The sequence below is a fragment of the Falco biarmicus genome, chromosome 4 (genome assembly GCF_023638135.1).
Source record: "Falco biarmicus isolate bFalBia1 chromosome 4, bFalBia1.pri, whole genome shotgun sequence".
NCBI lineage: Eukaryota > Metazoa > Chordata > Aves > Falconiformes > Falconidae > Falco > Falco biarmicus.
This window is the reverse complement of record NC_079291.1, coordinates 15,577,356-15,594,227: the sequence shown is the minus strand read 5'-3', so window position 1 is coordinate 15,594,227 and position 16,872 is coordinate 15,577,356. Positions and strand designations below refer to the sequence as shown.

At 46.8% G+C, this 16,872-nt stretch overlaps 1 protein-coding gene across 5 annotated transcripts in view; it reads left to right on the top strand.

Annotated features, from left to right (window-relative positions):
* KIAA1143 (KIAA1143 ortholog) overlaps positions 1-16,872 on the top strand; it is a 67,488-nt gene that overhangs the window by 39,807 nt on the left and 10,809 nt on the right. The window contains exon 4 of one of the 5 annotated variants that reach the window (XM_056335392.1): positions 6,663-6,695. The exons of the other annotated variants lie outside the window; for them this stretch is intronic. Coding sequence (XP_056191367.1) covers positions 6,663-6,680 — 18 coding nt within the window. The 3' untranslated portion in view covers positions 6,681-6,695. Of the gene's footprint in view, positions 1-6,662; positions 6,696-16,872 lie in introns of those variants that run through there. 5 annotated transcript variants of the gene reach the window in all.

The following is a 16,872-nucleotide window of genomic DNA, read 5'->3' as shown; positions in this document are numbered from 1 at the left end:
CCACTTCACATCTCTGAAGCTACAGCAGATGCTTCATGCTTTAGAGTTCATTCATGCTTTGCCAAAAGACCACATCCAGGCTCTAATGATAATAGACTTTTAGTGCAATTATTTCAGTTCCAGAATATAACTCCACGTTGGTGGTTGATGTGGTTCTTCCTCATGCCTTGTAGGTGGGGAGAGATGGGGAGAAAGAAGAAGAAACACACAACAGGTTCCTTTATTTAGGGTTGTACTGTGAATTAACATTGAGGCAGGTTCCTAGTGATGGACCTGAGACAGAGGTGCAGTCACTGGTGGAGCTCAATGATGCCCGTCCACTCTGCCCTCAGCCCTCCCCCCCGACAGAGGGCTGAGCATCCTCTGTTGAGGTCAGTCTGTGGCCATCAGCATTCCCAAGGCTGAATACTGACACGGTGGTAATTGGATCTCATCAGGCTGCTCACAAAGGAGTTCTTCTTTGTAGCAATTATCACTGGGGGGGACAAGATGGGACACACACACACACCCCCCCATCAAACCTGAGGCAGGGCATTAAAGTAAGTGCTGATAAGTTGGCAGATGCTGCCGGATCAATGGCCGTATCATGGCAGGGAAAGCAGCGACAGCCCTCTCGGAGCCATCAGTCACTGTTGTTTTGGGTAAATGCCAGCAAACAGAGCGAGAGGGGAGGTGGGGGAGGGAGACACCAGCCTGCTGGGCCACTTTTAATTACTTCAGGTCACATCAGACAGAGAACTGCCCACCGCGATAGATCAGTCCCGCTCAGAGGGCTTGCACGCAACCCGGGGTAGCAATCAGGACTTATGTTCACGCAGCCCCTTTTATCCAGAAAAAAACCACCACAACTCAAAGCACTGCCACAGCCAAGTGACAGGCAGAAGCATATTGTGCACATCTATGCGTCCCCGTGCCGTGCAGGGCTCCCCTGGGCTGGAGCGGCGAGGGGCATCTGTCTGACAGCGCGCGCAGTGGCACTACACAACTTTCCGGGCAAGAGGGAGGGGAGGCTCGGCTCGATGGTGTGATGGCTTCCCTGGACAGGAGCCAGAGCATTAGCACATCTGAGGTAGGGCTCATGTGTCTCCACATGGTTCAAATTGTTTGTCACAGCCTCCGGAAGGGGATCTTGCCGTCGCCTCACTATTTTTCTCCTTAGCAGTCGCCCTCTTCGAAGTCATCAGTGGGGCTTGTGGCAGCATAAGTGCTCTGCGAAGCTTAATTTATGTGGGGGCTTTTGCACCAGCAGCAAGGTGTTGTTGGGGGAATCATCGCTGCCTTTCTGTACTTCGCTGCCACTATGAATTCCTTACAAGTTCTTAAAAAAAAATAATAAATAAAATACTGCCCCCATATGAGTAGCTTTATGGCTGAATTCATCACTGCCATATATGAAACTCATACAAGCCTTGGTTTCTTCACACACAGCAGTCTCCTGTTGACTTCACTGGGAACTGCATTTGCATTCAGGTTGCAAGGTCAGGTTGTTAATTATGCAAACTCACCTGGGCCTCCTGAGCTCAGCACAAATTCAAATGGACGTGCCCTGATGAAACTATGTCCTGCATTGCCCTGCCATAGATTCCAAAACACTACTTTCCCTGGTGGAAACAGCATTTGGTGCTTCTAGAAGACTCTGTTGGTGTGTGGCTCCCCTTACTTTCTTCTCAGTGACGATCCTGATGTGAGGGCTTCTGTCCCTGCCTCTCTGCTTCTCCTTCAGCAAAGCTGATCTGATTGCTTGTGCCTCTGGGCTTTTGACTGTATCAGTGACCTGATCCAGGCTCAAATAATAAAAAAAAGGCAGGGCTGGTTTTACAGTGTAAACAATTTTACCCAGAGATGATGCAGAGATGCAAAAAAACAGAGGGAAGAAGGGTAAAAATTATTTAAACCGAAATTTTCCACCATAATGTTAAATTGCAGTGGGAATCAAAATTAAAGGGCTCATCAGCCATGCCAATGCAGACTAGCAGAATTAGGCATTGTTTCTGTTTCAAATCAAAGGTGTGTATAGTCCAGGGGTACCAGTCCAGCTTATATAAAGGAGAAGCCTTCATTATAAATCCAAGAGGCCACTTTAATGAGCTGGTTTAATCTGACGTAGTTTGACTAATTGTGAAGAATTTGGCACAGGCGCTGCCGTGCTGCCTGGGCGATGCTATGTGGCAGTGTGCTGTACCCCCCACAGCACCCGCGTGCCCCTGGGTGCCAGTGCCTTGTGTGGCCGTGTGCCCCACAGCTGCTGCAGGGGTGCCTGGACCAGCAGCCTTCTCACTTGCCCCATTTGACTGGGGTGGTTTTATCTGCTCTCCCTATTCTCCTCGTTTTCTCCAGCTGGCTGGCTCCAGCTAATAGCTTTGGATAGAGGGGTTTCAGGAGTGGGCAGCTCGTTCCTGAAACATAGCAGCTCTGAATTACTACCAACATGACATTCTCTCACCTGAGTTGTGGAGTTTTCCTCCTGTGATATTCCTAACAGTGTCTTCTTGTGCTACTCTATCATGCAGGGGGACAGCCTTTCTGCTATAAACACACTGGTTCCCCCTGTCCCCAAACACCTTTTAACTCCAACAAGGTTGAAGCTCATAATTCATTTTTTTCTTAGGCTGTCAGGCTGGTGCAAACAGAGCGATAGAAAAAGAAGAAATTTTAGTGCCCCCCTAGACTTCCCGTGTAACTTCAGGATGGTTATTGTAATGGCAGAGCTGAACTAATACAGTAGAAAAGTTGTTTTCAAATATTCATTGTTTTCGTTGAATTATTTGCATTCAAATGTTCCAAATGGTTACTGCTCAACAACAACTCATTCTTCATTTACTTATTTGTTTGCTATTTGAACATCTACCTAAAGGGACTTTTCTGGCACAAATATTAGGGGAATGGCTGTTCTTTGTAACAATGCCCCTGTTCAGCTGCAAGCAGAAGTATTTGAGCATGTTCCTCGTTGTTTGCCAACTGCTCTTCTTCATCTGTTATTGCTATTACTGCTATGGCTATGGAGTCAGAAGGTGTCAGGCAGGATACAATCACTGCATGTCTGACCTGGGTCAGAGCCGTTCTGACCTGCTGAGTTAGGTGATGTTCTGAATCAGGATCTAGAAGGCATTATACAACTGTAGGGGAAGAAGGATCCGCTGTGAAGATCTCCCAGGTGAGAACTCACCTGCTTGTACAGGTTCCAACATCAGACCAGGGAAAAGACTTGATACCAATTGGTGGGAAGAATACTTAGGGGAAGAAGAGCATGTACAAGCAATCACAGATACAAAGGCTAAAATCAAATTAATTAAGTCAAATCAGGGAAAAAACCCCTTAAAAATCAGCAATTGATATAAGTAGTCCTGGGGGTAAAAGAGGCTTGGAGGAGGAGGAGGGGAGATTGTTAGTGCATGCGAGGACACTGAGAAAGTGATTGGAGTCTTTCCAGTGGAATACAAATATTTTCCACTTGTGAGTTGAAAATTCACATAGGTACTCCAATCTGCAGGGTGTTCATCGGTTGTTGTCCCAGTTTCTCTGGTAAATTTATGCCACAAAAAACCCCAAAACATTTGTCATCCTTCTTTCTCACAGTCTCTGCCTCAGATAAGGGGGAAGGATGGCCTTCAGATTTTTCTCCTCTGCCCCCTCTCCTGTTCGCTGCAAGTGTCTGTCCAGCTTGGGGCTTCCGAAGATGCACATCTCTCTCCTTGCGGGGCACGAGACAGGCATTTCAGTCTTTGTGCTCTGGGCTGCCAGAGCCATAATATTTTTTCCAGAAGTGCTAAATTCTTTCCAAAAGTATTTAAAACAAGCAAACAACTTCTTTCTGCTGAGCGCTTTCTGTATTACATAGGACCAGTGGCAGCTTTTTAATGACAAATATTTCCTAAGGTTTCTGTTCACGCTTGGACACAGCAATTGCATACAGAAACTGCATTATGCATACATTGAACCATGCATAACAGCACCTGCTGCTGCTCCTGCTGCTCCTAAAGAGAGAGCAAGTAATCTCTTTAATTATTGGAGAAGAATTAAGGCTTTGATTTGTCTTATTGCAGAAACATAGGTATTTCCCCCCTGCAGGCTGGGGAGGAGAGGCTCTTTGCCTTCCTGTTCTGCTGCAAGAGGGGCATAAACCGTCAGGTGGGTGGCCCCCGCTGGCAGCACCCGAAGGGTCCAGGCATCGACAAAGTACCCCTCCATTATCTATATGAGATTTGACACCCATGGGTTTTATCCCACACTGGCAGCACTACGTGCAAGGCAGAGGGGCTGGTTTGCTCCCTGGAGCTGCAGTGGAAGTGATTCCCTCAGGTGCCATGGGTGGCAGAGGGGGACAGGCGGAGGGCAGAGTTAGGCTCTCTCTGGGAGCAAGGCAAATGCAAATGGCAGCAGGATTGTCTGGGCGCTGCTGGAGCCCGCTTGTCTGCAGGCGTGGTGCACGTTCTGGGCGCACCGGGGAACCACAGGACCACCGGCGCGTCGGCTGTCTCCAGCAAAGTGATGGGCTTGTCATCAAGCCAGCACATCTGCTTCTTTTGCCTGGGAGGAAGAGGTGGTGAATCAGGGCTAGAAAATAATCATGGGGTAGTTGTCTTGATAAGGATGTTGTAGCATGTTATTAGGAGGACCTTGCTGGCCACAGGCTGCAAAGTCAAGCTCTGAGGGGGGGCGCAGGGAGTTAGAGGAGCTCTTGCAGGACTTGAGAGGGTCTGTTGCTAGTCGTCGTCCCCTCCCCCCAGTTAAAGCTGGACCTGCCTGGGCTGTACTGGTCTCCTCTCAAATACTATCAACATTTGGTTAGCCTCCTTTTCTCAACTCGCCTCTCAATCTCTTTACTCCCCCCTTCCAGACCCTTGCCTCCTTGTCAGTGTTAAAGCAAGAGGAGTGCAGGCATGGAAGAGAGCAAAAAAGATCCTTTCCATCCTTTCAGCTCCCCGCTGCCCTCCCCTCCCTCCCTCCCTTCCCACAAAGGAGCTGCAAGTATTCCTCTGCACCACAAAAAGGACCTGCCAAAGGGTCTAGGACAGAAAGGGTTAAACTCAGACAAGCACTAGCTCCAACACAGTTAATCCATATAAAGCTCATGGATTTCTCTGCAGTGATCTTTGTGGTTGTCATTTGCATTTTTTTCCTTTTGTGAAATCTTTTCTTCTTTCCTTTTACACTCGTATGCATGCAGAAATTAGCATATTGTACCGAGAGTGGGAGATGTAAGAAGCCGACCCCCTGCTGTTCAGCGGATTGTGCAATCTGCAGGCGGCATCAATTTTTCAGCAGTTTTCTCATTTCTCATTACAGTCAGGGCACCGCACAGCTCCCGATTCAACACAATCCCTAGTGGTCCTACAGACAAGCATATGGGCTGTCAAATATCCGTACTGCTACTTTCATAGCATTAATATCCTTGTTTATGCTTCCACCGTAATTAATCCTGGTATTAATATAGTTTGGGCTTAGCTTTACTAATTATGTATGGGCTAGCAGGATAATTGTGTCAGCAGACTCTGGCGCTGCTACTTGACAGCAGTTTGCTAACCTTAGGAGTGGCGCATAAACACTTTGGCCGATCCTGCCTTGGAAACAAGGAAGGCGAAGAGACGAGGAGGAGGGTGGATATGGCGAATCTATGTCTGATAACTATAAATAGTGTTTTTAAAATAGGGAAATTTCACAAGCACAATAAAGTTGTCCTCGGGTATCAAACTCCATGGTTGTCATAGTGATGTGTGCATTATTAAGAGGGTGTTGTTCACTCTGGCATCTAATCTTATAATGAGGACAGCTCATTATCGGCCCAACGAGAGGTGCTTTCCCCACTGACCGCATTGCAGCTTGGTGGGTGCTTGGGGCTGAGAGGAACTTTTTCCCCGTGCTCCTTCCTTGCCCTCCATCCCACCCCACCCCGAATAACCTCGGCTAGCTCTCAGTGTGGCGCACCGCTGTGCAGGACTGATGGACAGCCAGCGCTAGGCAAGCCATCTCCTGATTTTCCTGGGGTTTTGAGCGTGCCTGTGACTTTAATGGGTACAAAAAATTACGCTCTGGCCACTTTAGTCTCTTAGGCTCTCCATGGCCCTCGTGTTCATTAACATTGCAGACTGGGAGTTTAAAACGAGCCGTTGGTTTGCTTTTATTTCTGCACCTGTTTCTGCTGCCTGACTGTTCCCAGCAAATATCCTTTGCGGGGTCAATGATGCCCCTTCGCGCCAGGCGCATGGCTTAATGGAACTTCCTTTGCTTATCATTAGCCACTTTGCATTTTTATAGAGCACTATTAAGCAGGATGCAGGCTTGCTTTTAATTCCCTTCTGAGGTTTGTACACAGCGGTCGCATCCCTCCCCCGCTCCCCAAACAATCCAATTATCACAGTTTGTCACACAGGCGCGGGTGACCCACTCACCACCTGCTCCGCTGGCGGGCCCAATCCTCTGGGATGGCAGCCAGGCATGGGAGTTTGAGTTTTGCCTCAGTGGGACCCTTTACATGGCTTTAAAAATCATATATCTGCTTTTGTCGGCAAAACCAAATCCAGACCTGAAATCAGCTGTGAAATTGCATTGTTTGAAGATCTGGGATATGAAAATGGCTTAAAAGAATGTCGTTCTTCTCTCTCCCCCTCTTTTTTTTTTCTCTCTCTTTTTTTTTTTTTTTTTTTTTTTTTTTTTTACCCCAGAAATGGATTGATGTCTAGACAGGCAACCTGTGTATTGTTCCAGCCAAGTTCGGTGAACCTGGCAACATAAGGATTGCTAAAACACAGAACCAGTCCTAACACCAGGAATGTTCTCCCAGGTCTCCTTCCCCCCAGGCAGAGACTGCAGTTAGACATGACAGAGCTGTGTGCTCTCCATGCCCTCAGACCCTGGCATTTTCTTTGCCCAGCAGCAGGGCTTTGGGAAAGGTAGAGCCCGGTCTGAGAGGCAAACGCGTAGCCTCACGGACAGCATGGCACTGGGCTCATGTGCCCTAAGAGCTGCTGAATCCACAGCTTGGGTGATTCGCCGAGGGTGAGCTGTGATCTGCACAACAAAGAGACAGATCATCCAAGTTCTCCACTAAGCATTAACAAGAGATCTCTTCTTAGAGAGACTTCTGTGTGTTTACAATATGCGTAGGGCTTCTCCATGGCTTCCTTCCAGTTGTGTTTTCTTTTTTCTTTTGGCCATTGTATTTTAACTGAAAGTACTGGTGTCCCTCCAGTAAGAGTTTCATACTGTATGTTCTCTTTGTCACACAAAAATCAAAGGGAATTTTGCAGGTGGCTGGGATAAATAAATAAAACAAGGGGCTGGCAGAGACCCTCAAGGTATAGCTAGAAGGTCCTGGATTACTCTGTCAGTCCACAGGAGAAATCCTCCGGCCCCAAAGCAGTCATCTCCAAGGAAAATCTTTGTGTTTATGTTTTTAGAGTCCAGAGGGGATTTGGATGGACTGTGGAACTGTATGAACTGTTTACCTTTCCACCAAATTCCAAAATTCCAAATTCTGAGATCCAGATCATCTGAAAGTTATGTGGTGTTTAAATGCTGGACATTCTTTTCAGTTCCATGTTGTTTGAAGGCCGAGAGTCGGTAACAGGGAGCAAAATAAGAGAAATGTTTTAAATATGTGTGACTAGTAAATGGATTGACATTTTGTCTTGTATTTCAAAAGGCTTTTTCTACTGGGAAATTAGTCTCTACTCATAGCGTTGTGATAATCCGCTTATAGTCCAGTTCATCAATATCTTAAGTACCCACATGCTTTTCCTCTACAACAAAGTAACTTTGTCATTTACGTGCTGGTTGTCAACCATCTCAAGTGAATTGCCGAGCAGAATATGGGTGAGTTTTAGCCAGCTGTGCATACTTTAATAGCATAGACTAGACAGGGCTATCAGTAAATATATTTTCCAGTTACCAGGAGCTTGTTAGACCCCTCGGAGTACAACTACATTGCTCTCTACCCTCAGGAACTTGCAAGCAGACACTGTAGGGGAAGGAAGAGGCTTGGAGGAACATAGGCAACAGCATGAGTGGCTGCTCAGCAAAGGTCCTTTGGTAGGATGGAGAGGAAACAAATTGACAGGATAAGTGATAAGCATCTTTTGTTTGTTTCATTCCTGATCAGCTACATCAGCCTGCAAACTTGGTCCTTTTGGATTCCCTGAAATAGTGGAACAAGTAAGTCCTCAGTTTTTCATGCTGGTAACTCAAATATGACAGAAACTGCTCAGATTGCTGTGTTTTGAGTAGAAATGGGGAGGATGAATCTACTGATAACTAAAATACAACCTGAGACCCAGAAAGTGCCTAAACTGCTGACAGGCAGAAGCTGAGAGAGCGTATCAGGGAAAGGTCATTGTTCAGAAACCCTGTTTCTGTTCTTTCTAAACATCTGCTTCTGACCACTGTCCGAGAGGCTACTGGGCTAGACAAACCCTTGTTCTGATGCATTATGATCTTTCTTAATCCATTTTAGGATGTACTGTTGCATTCCCACTGCTTTCTGGCTTTGTGGCATTCCCTCTGCTGCAGGTAGCACTGCAGATGCCCAAGCAGAGATCAAGGCCCTTGCTCTCCAGCTCTGTAAGTCAAGAGGATGAAAATTCATTTCATCCCCCGTGGGGACAAATAACTAATGAGGAATGCCGCTAAGAGCTTGCCCTGTTACTCTAGGGTCTTGTAAAGGAATCCTAGGAAACTGGGGTGAGTATTAGCTTGCTTTCCATCACTGCCCTGGGTTACTACAAGGGAGACACAGGGGAGCAGAAACAAATGGAGCATGGGATTTTTTATTAGCGCATGAGGGCTGAAACTACTACTCATGGTGTATAGTTTGAGTCAGTGAAGATCTAGGTTACCTGCTGCACCTATATTCACCATTCATAAATATCTGACAGCAATTACACTTAGTGATGCCGTTGGAAATCAGAATTGTTATGTCCTCCCTGAGTTTGTAAAAGGATCTTTTCAACTTTAAAAGCCCGAATTAGCAAACCAATTGTTCATATGTGTTATTTTAAACACTTGCTTTAATCCAGCCCCATTCCTCTAAGCGTACCTCAAGCTGAACAAGTAGGAGAGTGTTTTGCTCAGCTGGACCTGGGTGAGTTTTCTAAGCACTGTTAGGAATCGAACAGCTGGACTTATTTTAATATATCCAAGACTGTCATGTCTTTGTAAGGAATCCGGACTCTGTTAAAGTGCTGGTTAATGAAGTCAGTTGTAGGAGGAGAATTCCAATTTTTGAGCAGTTTCTGAGTTTTTCCATTTGTTTTCATTCCTCCCTTCCAACTTGGTGATGGTGGTGGATGAGGAGGTGCCCAGCTGGGAAATGGAAGGGCAGCCAGGTTATTGGGTTATTGACTCCTGTCCAGAGCTGTGGATGACCCCGAGTTTTCCTTCCCAAGGGCCTAGCAGAAGGTAAGCAGGGCTGCTCAGCACCCCATTTAGCAATATATAGTTTGCCCTTTTTTGATGTACACTGAATAGGTGAGCTCACCCACCTTTTTTTTTCACCACTACACGACAAGATTTGTCACACAGCAGGAGTTAATCAAGTCTGTGGCAGCACCCCAGTATTTTCTCTCTCATGGAACTTTTCTCATGGAAGGTAATTTGCCTTAAAGCATTTGTGCTTCAGCAAAGCGGGGAAGTCACCAAAAATGTCCCTTCGGCAATTCCTGCTCTAAGCATCTGGACCCTTTTCAGGTGATGTCAGTAAGGGTAGCGAGGGCCTGGGTACCACTTTATCCTTTGGTCTCTGTGGCACAGAAGGCTCTTGGTGATGAGGACCCACTCCTGCACAAGCCCCCAGTTGTGCCAGGGGTGAACTGAGAGATCTGGTCTTTCACTCCAAAGAGAAGAGGTCAAGATGGAAGAAGCAGGTCTCTGATGAATTGCATGCTACAGGAGATCCACATTCTGCCAGTTGCGTGATTATATGCTGGGACATGATTTTTTAATGGAGAGGAAAACCAGACATTTTGACAGGACTGAGTTTTGCTCAGGGCTATCTATGTGCTGCTCTCACTGAAGATTCTTGGCCAAATTTGACCCTGGTTTAAGAAGACACAAGTCTGCTGGGGCGTGATGGAGCCGGGTTTGATACTGAGGTGCAGCTGAAGACAAATATTGCATGCTGTCTCCTGTCAGAGCAGCGTGAGGAGCCCTGTGAGAACCTGGTTATGAAATACGACTGCTGCCCTGTGCTTGTTTGGCTGGTGAGTATGCAGATTTAAAGAAAAAAGTTGTGGTTCTCCAATTGATCTTGAATTCCAGGGCTCTTCTTTTAAGCTTGTCTTGTTGAATACACTCCCTGTGAATAAACTGTTATTGGGGATTTACCTGTTCTGAGCATCAGAAAATCTCGAAGAATGTTTAACTTTCATGGGCATAGCATTTTTTGAAATATAAGTAAACAGAGAAAGAAAGGAAAAAATACCAAATGGAGTAATCTGTAATAGCATTTCACCTCCTCCAATACAAGAGGAGAAAAACTTCACAAAGTTCTTGGATGGGGATCTTACCAGAAGGAATCATGCCAGTGCAGGATGACATTTTCTTCCCTTTGGGGATGGTGCTAGATAGAGCTTTGGAAAGCACTAGTGCCCTAGGTGCTGCAGCATTGTCATCATAGAGTTATGGATGGAAATTCTTTCCCTTTGTTCAAAGGTACTTTTGTTTGAAATGCCTACACTGGTGCTGAATCATCTCTCTGGAAGACTTCAGTTCAAGGCTGAGGCTGTGTTGAAAGGGGCACTGTAGTTAGATGCAGGTGAGCTCAGCTGAACTGCAGAAGGGTAAATATCTCACCCATATTAGCACTTGGCCCATACTAGAGGGAAAGTTAGATTAGGTGATTTGATAATCAAATCTAACCAGCTTCTACTTTACTAATAGGAGACAGCAGGGTTGTGAGTTAATGCCAAAATGTCAACAATGACATCTTCCTCAGAAGACCTCAAGAAATACTGGAAAGAGGTTCTAGTTCCGCAGACTAGGTTTCACATACTCTGCACATGTGAGGCAGTCCCACTGAAGTCATAGCGGTCATTCTTGTATTTGGCCCAGATGTGTTTAGCTGCTTTGGTGGACTATAAGTGTAACATTATCATGAGATGGAGTTTGCATGCATTTCATGGAAGAAAAAATGGCCAAGTCCCTTATGACCTCAAAGAATGGGAAAGAGAATGGTTTGGGAATATGACCGGGCTCTTCCCCATGCAAGGGCTACTGTATAACGGTGCCAGCGAAGCCTCTCGCCAGCTCGTGTGGTAGTTACAGTTCTCTATAGGTAGTCCCACCTAACTGTTTCATTTAACTGACCTGAGCTAAAGGATCCTGCAATAATGGTACTGCGCAGTAACACCCTTCATTTATCCATTAAACTCACTGAATGTTGCCAGCTTCACCTTACTCAGCATGGCTTTGGTACCCTGTAGAGCTGTATGGGAAGCTCATTATATATATATATATATATATATATATAAACTTATATAAACTATATAAGCTATATAAGCTATCATCTCCTGAGAGGTTCAAAGGTCACTGGGCAGTGGCTAGTGGCTAGCTGCCAGCTATGGTAGCTAAACGAAGTCATTCTGTCTCTTCCAACAAAACTGACTCTACCACCTAATTCCCTCCATCACTGAGCAGCCAGTCACTGAAAATTAATTTAAGCCTTGCCTGTCTCTGCGGCACCCAAAATGAAGGTGTAGAAGGCAAAGCTGTTCGCTACCATTGCACGTAGCAGCCTGTTTCCTCCTTGGTTTTGAGAGAGTGCTTCTTTGGGTTTTTTTAGGAAAAGTTAAATATGACAAAAGGGTGTGGAAAAAAATTGAAATCAAGCTGCGTGCAATGAACAAGGAAATAATTCTGAGAAACACAGCAATTTAGATATTAAAATCTTCTTTCTCCATGAGAAACCCCCCCACCATTAAATCAGGCTCAGGTACCTTTGCAGAAGATGATTGCCAGTTCAGGATCTGTTCAATGTGGAGAAGTACAAATGTACCATTTTTAATCATGATAAATAACTTCTCTTTTATCAAATCATCTCTGCTGGAAATAGTTTCACTCTGTGCTGTAACGATAATTTGCGCACTTATCATTTGGTACCTTCCCAAGACAAGCAGTCAGCCATGGGATGTAATTTAACAACTTATCAACCACAGGTTCATCCAGCCTTTTCCAGCCAAAAGGGCATTTCACACTATTTAAGAGACTTCACCATATATTGCCATCAATTTAAGATTTCACCAGCCCCTAGTCATTAAAATTTTCCACTCAGCACTTCACTTTATAACCCGGGGATGTGGCTGCTGAACAGCACCAGCAGGCCCACTGAATTATCTGCTCTGTGCAGGTGATGGGATAATTACCAAAAGGATGCAAATCACTAAGTATCAAAGGGAGCAATCATGATTAGCTGTACGTGTCATGTACAGAGGTTGGAAAGGCATGGTGAGGGAAAAAAAAGGGGTATCTGTGGCATGCTAATCCCCCTCCTTGTGTGTTTTCAGCTGGAGGTCTCTCTGGGGTTGTGTCTGTGGAGTGCTCGGGGGGGAGGGGGTCAGGTATCTGGCTCGGTGTGTTGCACACGCTGTCTCTGTTGAATCTGCAGTGGAGAGGCACGAAAGGTTAGCAAGGTCCCACATTTCACTTCCCTGCAAACGGGTGTGGCAGGTCCAGGTCTGGAAGAGCCCTGGCTTCAAGGTCAGAGCACATCTTCATGACTACCGCAAAGGTGTGTGCTATGTTGTTAAAGCCGGGTACGTGGGAGTTGTGTTCAAGAGGAGCAGGCAGTTATTTTGGTCCTAGCACATGAGACCATTAGTGCACAGGCTTTCCTTCATCTTGTGCATCTCCCTAAATCCCTCTGGGGCTTGCAGCAGACCAAGAACTGGCTCAGCAGCTCCTTTGCTGCTTTCTCTGGTTGCCCTCTGCCAGAGGCACCTGGAGAACTTGTCTGTTACTTGGCAAGGCAAGGGGAAAAGACCATGTGGAGAGGCAGACTCTTCCCAGTAAAGAAATCCATCCTGCAGAGTTATACGGGCTGGTGTTTTGTGGCAAAGGCAAGTAGATGTTGATGGAGGAGGATGGCAGGTGATGTCTTGGGGCTGACAGCAGGAGTGAGGTCTAGTGGATCTGCTGATGTATGTTAAGATCTGCTTGTGCTGTGCAGGAGCTGCAGACAGAGGCAGTTCACAAAGAGCCTGCAGGGAATTTACTGATGTCATCGTGGTGGTGGTGGCAGATATACAAGAAACTGGCTCTTGCCTTTACTCCGTGGTCAAAGACGTGAAATGGGATGACTGAGGAAATCCTTTTAAAAAGCTAAATTTTTAATAAGATTTTATTTATTTTTTTTTAGATATTCTTCATTATTTGCAGCCTCTGCAAATTATGTCTCTGGGGGTGCAGTGCTAGGCACACCACTACACAACTCAGTACGGCTGGCAGGCGGCTAGCACGTAGCTGGGAACCCCCTTTTTAGAAAGTGCTCTTTGGTCCCTCCTTTGCATTATGATCACAGCCTGGCTGTGTGCTTGCTCTCCTGCTCTCATACCTCCTCCCTGGTGGAAGGATGGGGAATTGGCTGGTGCTACGGAGAGGATTTGCTAGAGGAGCACTGGGTGCAGGAGAGCGCTTCCCTGTGTTTAGGGTACAGTGCTTTGGGTGAATTGGCATGGGGTTTGGGATCCCCTCTCTGCTGAGAACACCTGCTTGTGGGAGTGTGAGTTCTGCTTGGATGGCAGGCTCAAGCCAAAAGAAGTTAGAGGGAGTACTGGATGGGACTTACCCACCTGAAGAAGGTTTTCCCTGTCCCAGATTTCTGCAGCAGTGACCTTAGGCTTCCATTACAGTCAGCATACACATAACAGGCTTGGGTCACAGAAACACAGTCACAGAAGGGTCAGGGTTGGAAGGGACCTCTAGAGGTCATCTCGTCCACCAACCTGCTAAAGGATTCTCTCAAGCAGGTTGAACACAGTCACATCCAGGTGGGTTTTGAATGTCTCCAGAGAAGGAGACTCCACAACCTCCCTGTGGCAGACTTCTGTGATGCAACGTGAATAGTGAGATGAGTCCTACTTATTCCCATTGGGATAGATTTTATGAGACTGGGGACCACCCCGGCCTTTCCAGCAGCCTTACTCTGACAGCCCTACCAGCTCTTACCGGCCTTGTTGTTATTTTAAAAAAAAGCACCAGTACAGTGCTTTCTGGCCTCCTGACAAACCCGATCAAGCCTGGCTGGCTATTGGAGCCATAGATGATTCCCCAAACGTCTGCTAAAGCCTCACTGCAGCATCCCCTACTACTCCCAGGACCTGTGCTACCCAGGAAGGCTGCTTCCTTCCTCTTCCTGCACATTAAATATACACATTAAAATGAATTCTAGGTGTATTTTTTCCAGTCATTTTTAATATCGGGGTGACTTTTGAGCAGATCATTGTGCATGGTAACTCATCCAGACCTGTTAAAGCAAAAGCTTACAGTGCATCACAATCTAATTAAAAAAGTTGCAGGATTCCCAAGCCTCCTACCGCTGCTGTGGTGCGGGAAGGCATGCAGAACTGAGAGCTGAACTGCCTGGTGGCACGCAGCACCCATGTCCCCGGGGTCCCCAGCACCTCTTTTAGTCATGGCGTCGGCTTTTTTCCTCGGTGCACCTCACCTCTCTTAAGGCTCTGCCGCCTCACACGTAAGCAGTGCCTGGTGTTTTTACAGTTGGGTACAAGCTGTAGCAATCAAGGAGGGGGTGAGTAAGAGGGCTGGCCGTGCTCCAGCTGTTTGCCACTGGCACACACTAACATGCTGATTTGGGGACCGTCTGACTGTTTGCTGCCATTGCCCTCTGTGGTGACATTTACTGCTGGGTGCTGGAAGATGTGTGGGCTAAAGCGCCGCCTCACCAGAGTCCAGCGAGTCCCTTTCATTGTTTTGCTAGCCAACAAAGCGACCCTGCCATTGAATTGGTAAAATGCCGCTCACCTGCTTGAGAAAGCAGGAAAAGCCCAACTACCAACTGTAATGAGTATATTCCTGGGTTTACACCTGTGTAAACATGAGAAGTGAGACCAGGCTTCGTGTGACAGTGCTGGGAGAAAAGTTATGGCTGAGAGAAGACTTTAAAAAGATGGCGATGAGAACAGTGCTCTGCCTTTGCAGCCAGGATCATTATCTCTCATTGCCGTAACTTTAGGGTAGGCTGCTCGCATCTGTGTAGCTATTCATCTTCCAGATGGCTTACAGGTGCTATACAGGACTGGCATTAATGTCTGCTTGCATAAGGTATTAGGGAAGGAACATTTACTTGAAAAAAGAACAAAAACAACTTCTCAAAATGCAGGATGACTCTGCTGCCACGTTATTAAAATGCAGAGATTGGTCAGTGGATTTTTTGAGCCAGAACCAGATTTTCAAACGCTGTTCACTGAAGAAGGGGGCTAGGCTTTGAGGAGGTGCCCCTTCTCACCTGGGTAGGTAACCTCCGGGGCAGGGTCTTCGCCAACACTGGGCACTTTGCATCACTTGGGGGGCTCCTCGCAGCCAGAGTGTCTGTTTTACAGACGCTAGTGGGTATTTTTGAAGTCTGATCTCAATTGTATGTCTTCTTAAAATACGTCTGTGGTGTTCTTCGGTGAGGTGTGGAGACCTGGGGACATCGCTGGAGAGCCTGGGGGAAGGCTCTCCACTGAGCACAGCTTCCCCAGCCCGGAGGCTCTCCCCATGCTTTTTGTCCGCCCATGTGAATGAGGATATTGTTGCACAAGCTCGCGGTCCTGGGCTGTATTTTGGATTTGTAGAGGGGACTCCTGCTGACTACGCTGCAATGATGGTGTTCAGTCTTAGAGACTTTATGGGGGGAGTGTGTGTATTTTTTGCCAGAAGTCCTGCAGGAAACCTAACGTTTTCTTGTGGCTCTCAGCCTCCTGGGAGCTGCGTTAGGACTCATGGACCTGCTCTGCTCCTGAGCGAGCACAGCGCAGGGCACTCCCTCCCACCTGCTCTGTGTTTAGTGTCCACTGAGCAGCTTTGTACGTGCAGTGGATGAGGCCCCCCTGTCCAGCCAGCCGCACTCGCCTCCACAGCCCAGGGCAGGGCAAGTCAGCGTGTCCCCCGGTGGCAGGAGACCCCGGGCTGCACCAGCGCATCGCCTGTTTGTGGGTGGCAGCTGCGTGTGGAAAGGCTACAGCAACAGGGCATGCAGAGACATTTTCATTCTATAAAACCTCGCAGTTGCTGGCAATCAGTGAATTCGGGAACTTCACAAGCCAGAGGCTGCAGCCAGATCCCCATGTTTAATATCTGCCAGTGGGCCCAGTCTCCACGAATTTGTCTAATCCCATTTTTTAACTTTTTTATAATTCTGATCTTTGCAACATCCTGTGGTGATGCTTGCATCTTTACTTGTTTTAAACCTGATGTCTGAACATACCGTTGGATGGTCATTTCCCTTCCTGCCAAAGCCACTCGGCTTCACCTCATTCCTTCAAAGAGGACTCTGATGCAGCACCATAAATCATTATGGCCAGAAAATATCCTTTTGAATCCCACAATATAATTTCAAAGCTCTGGACTGTGTGTGGTCTTTTAAATACAAAATGTGCACTTAAAAAATTGAAGGGTATTTTTTTCCCCCCAAGTGGTCTGGAAAGGAGCAGATTGTCCTTGGACTGTTTGCAGAAGCCAGAGTTCAGTATCTGTCGTTCGTTTGTCTTCTCCTCACCTCCAGGACTGATGATATCCTGGAAGGCAGGAGTGGGACAGGGTTTGGAGGGGCTGGGGCAAGTGGCGAGGTTTTGAAATTGCTAGCAGTGATGTTTTCACATCCAAAAGATCTCTTTTCTCCCATCTCTCAGATTTTTCGTGCTCATTTTTTACTTTCTTTGA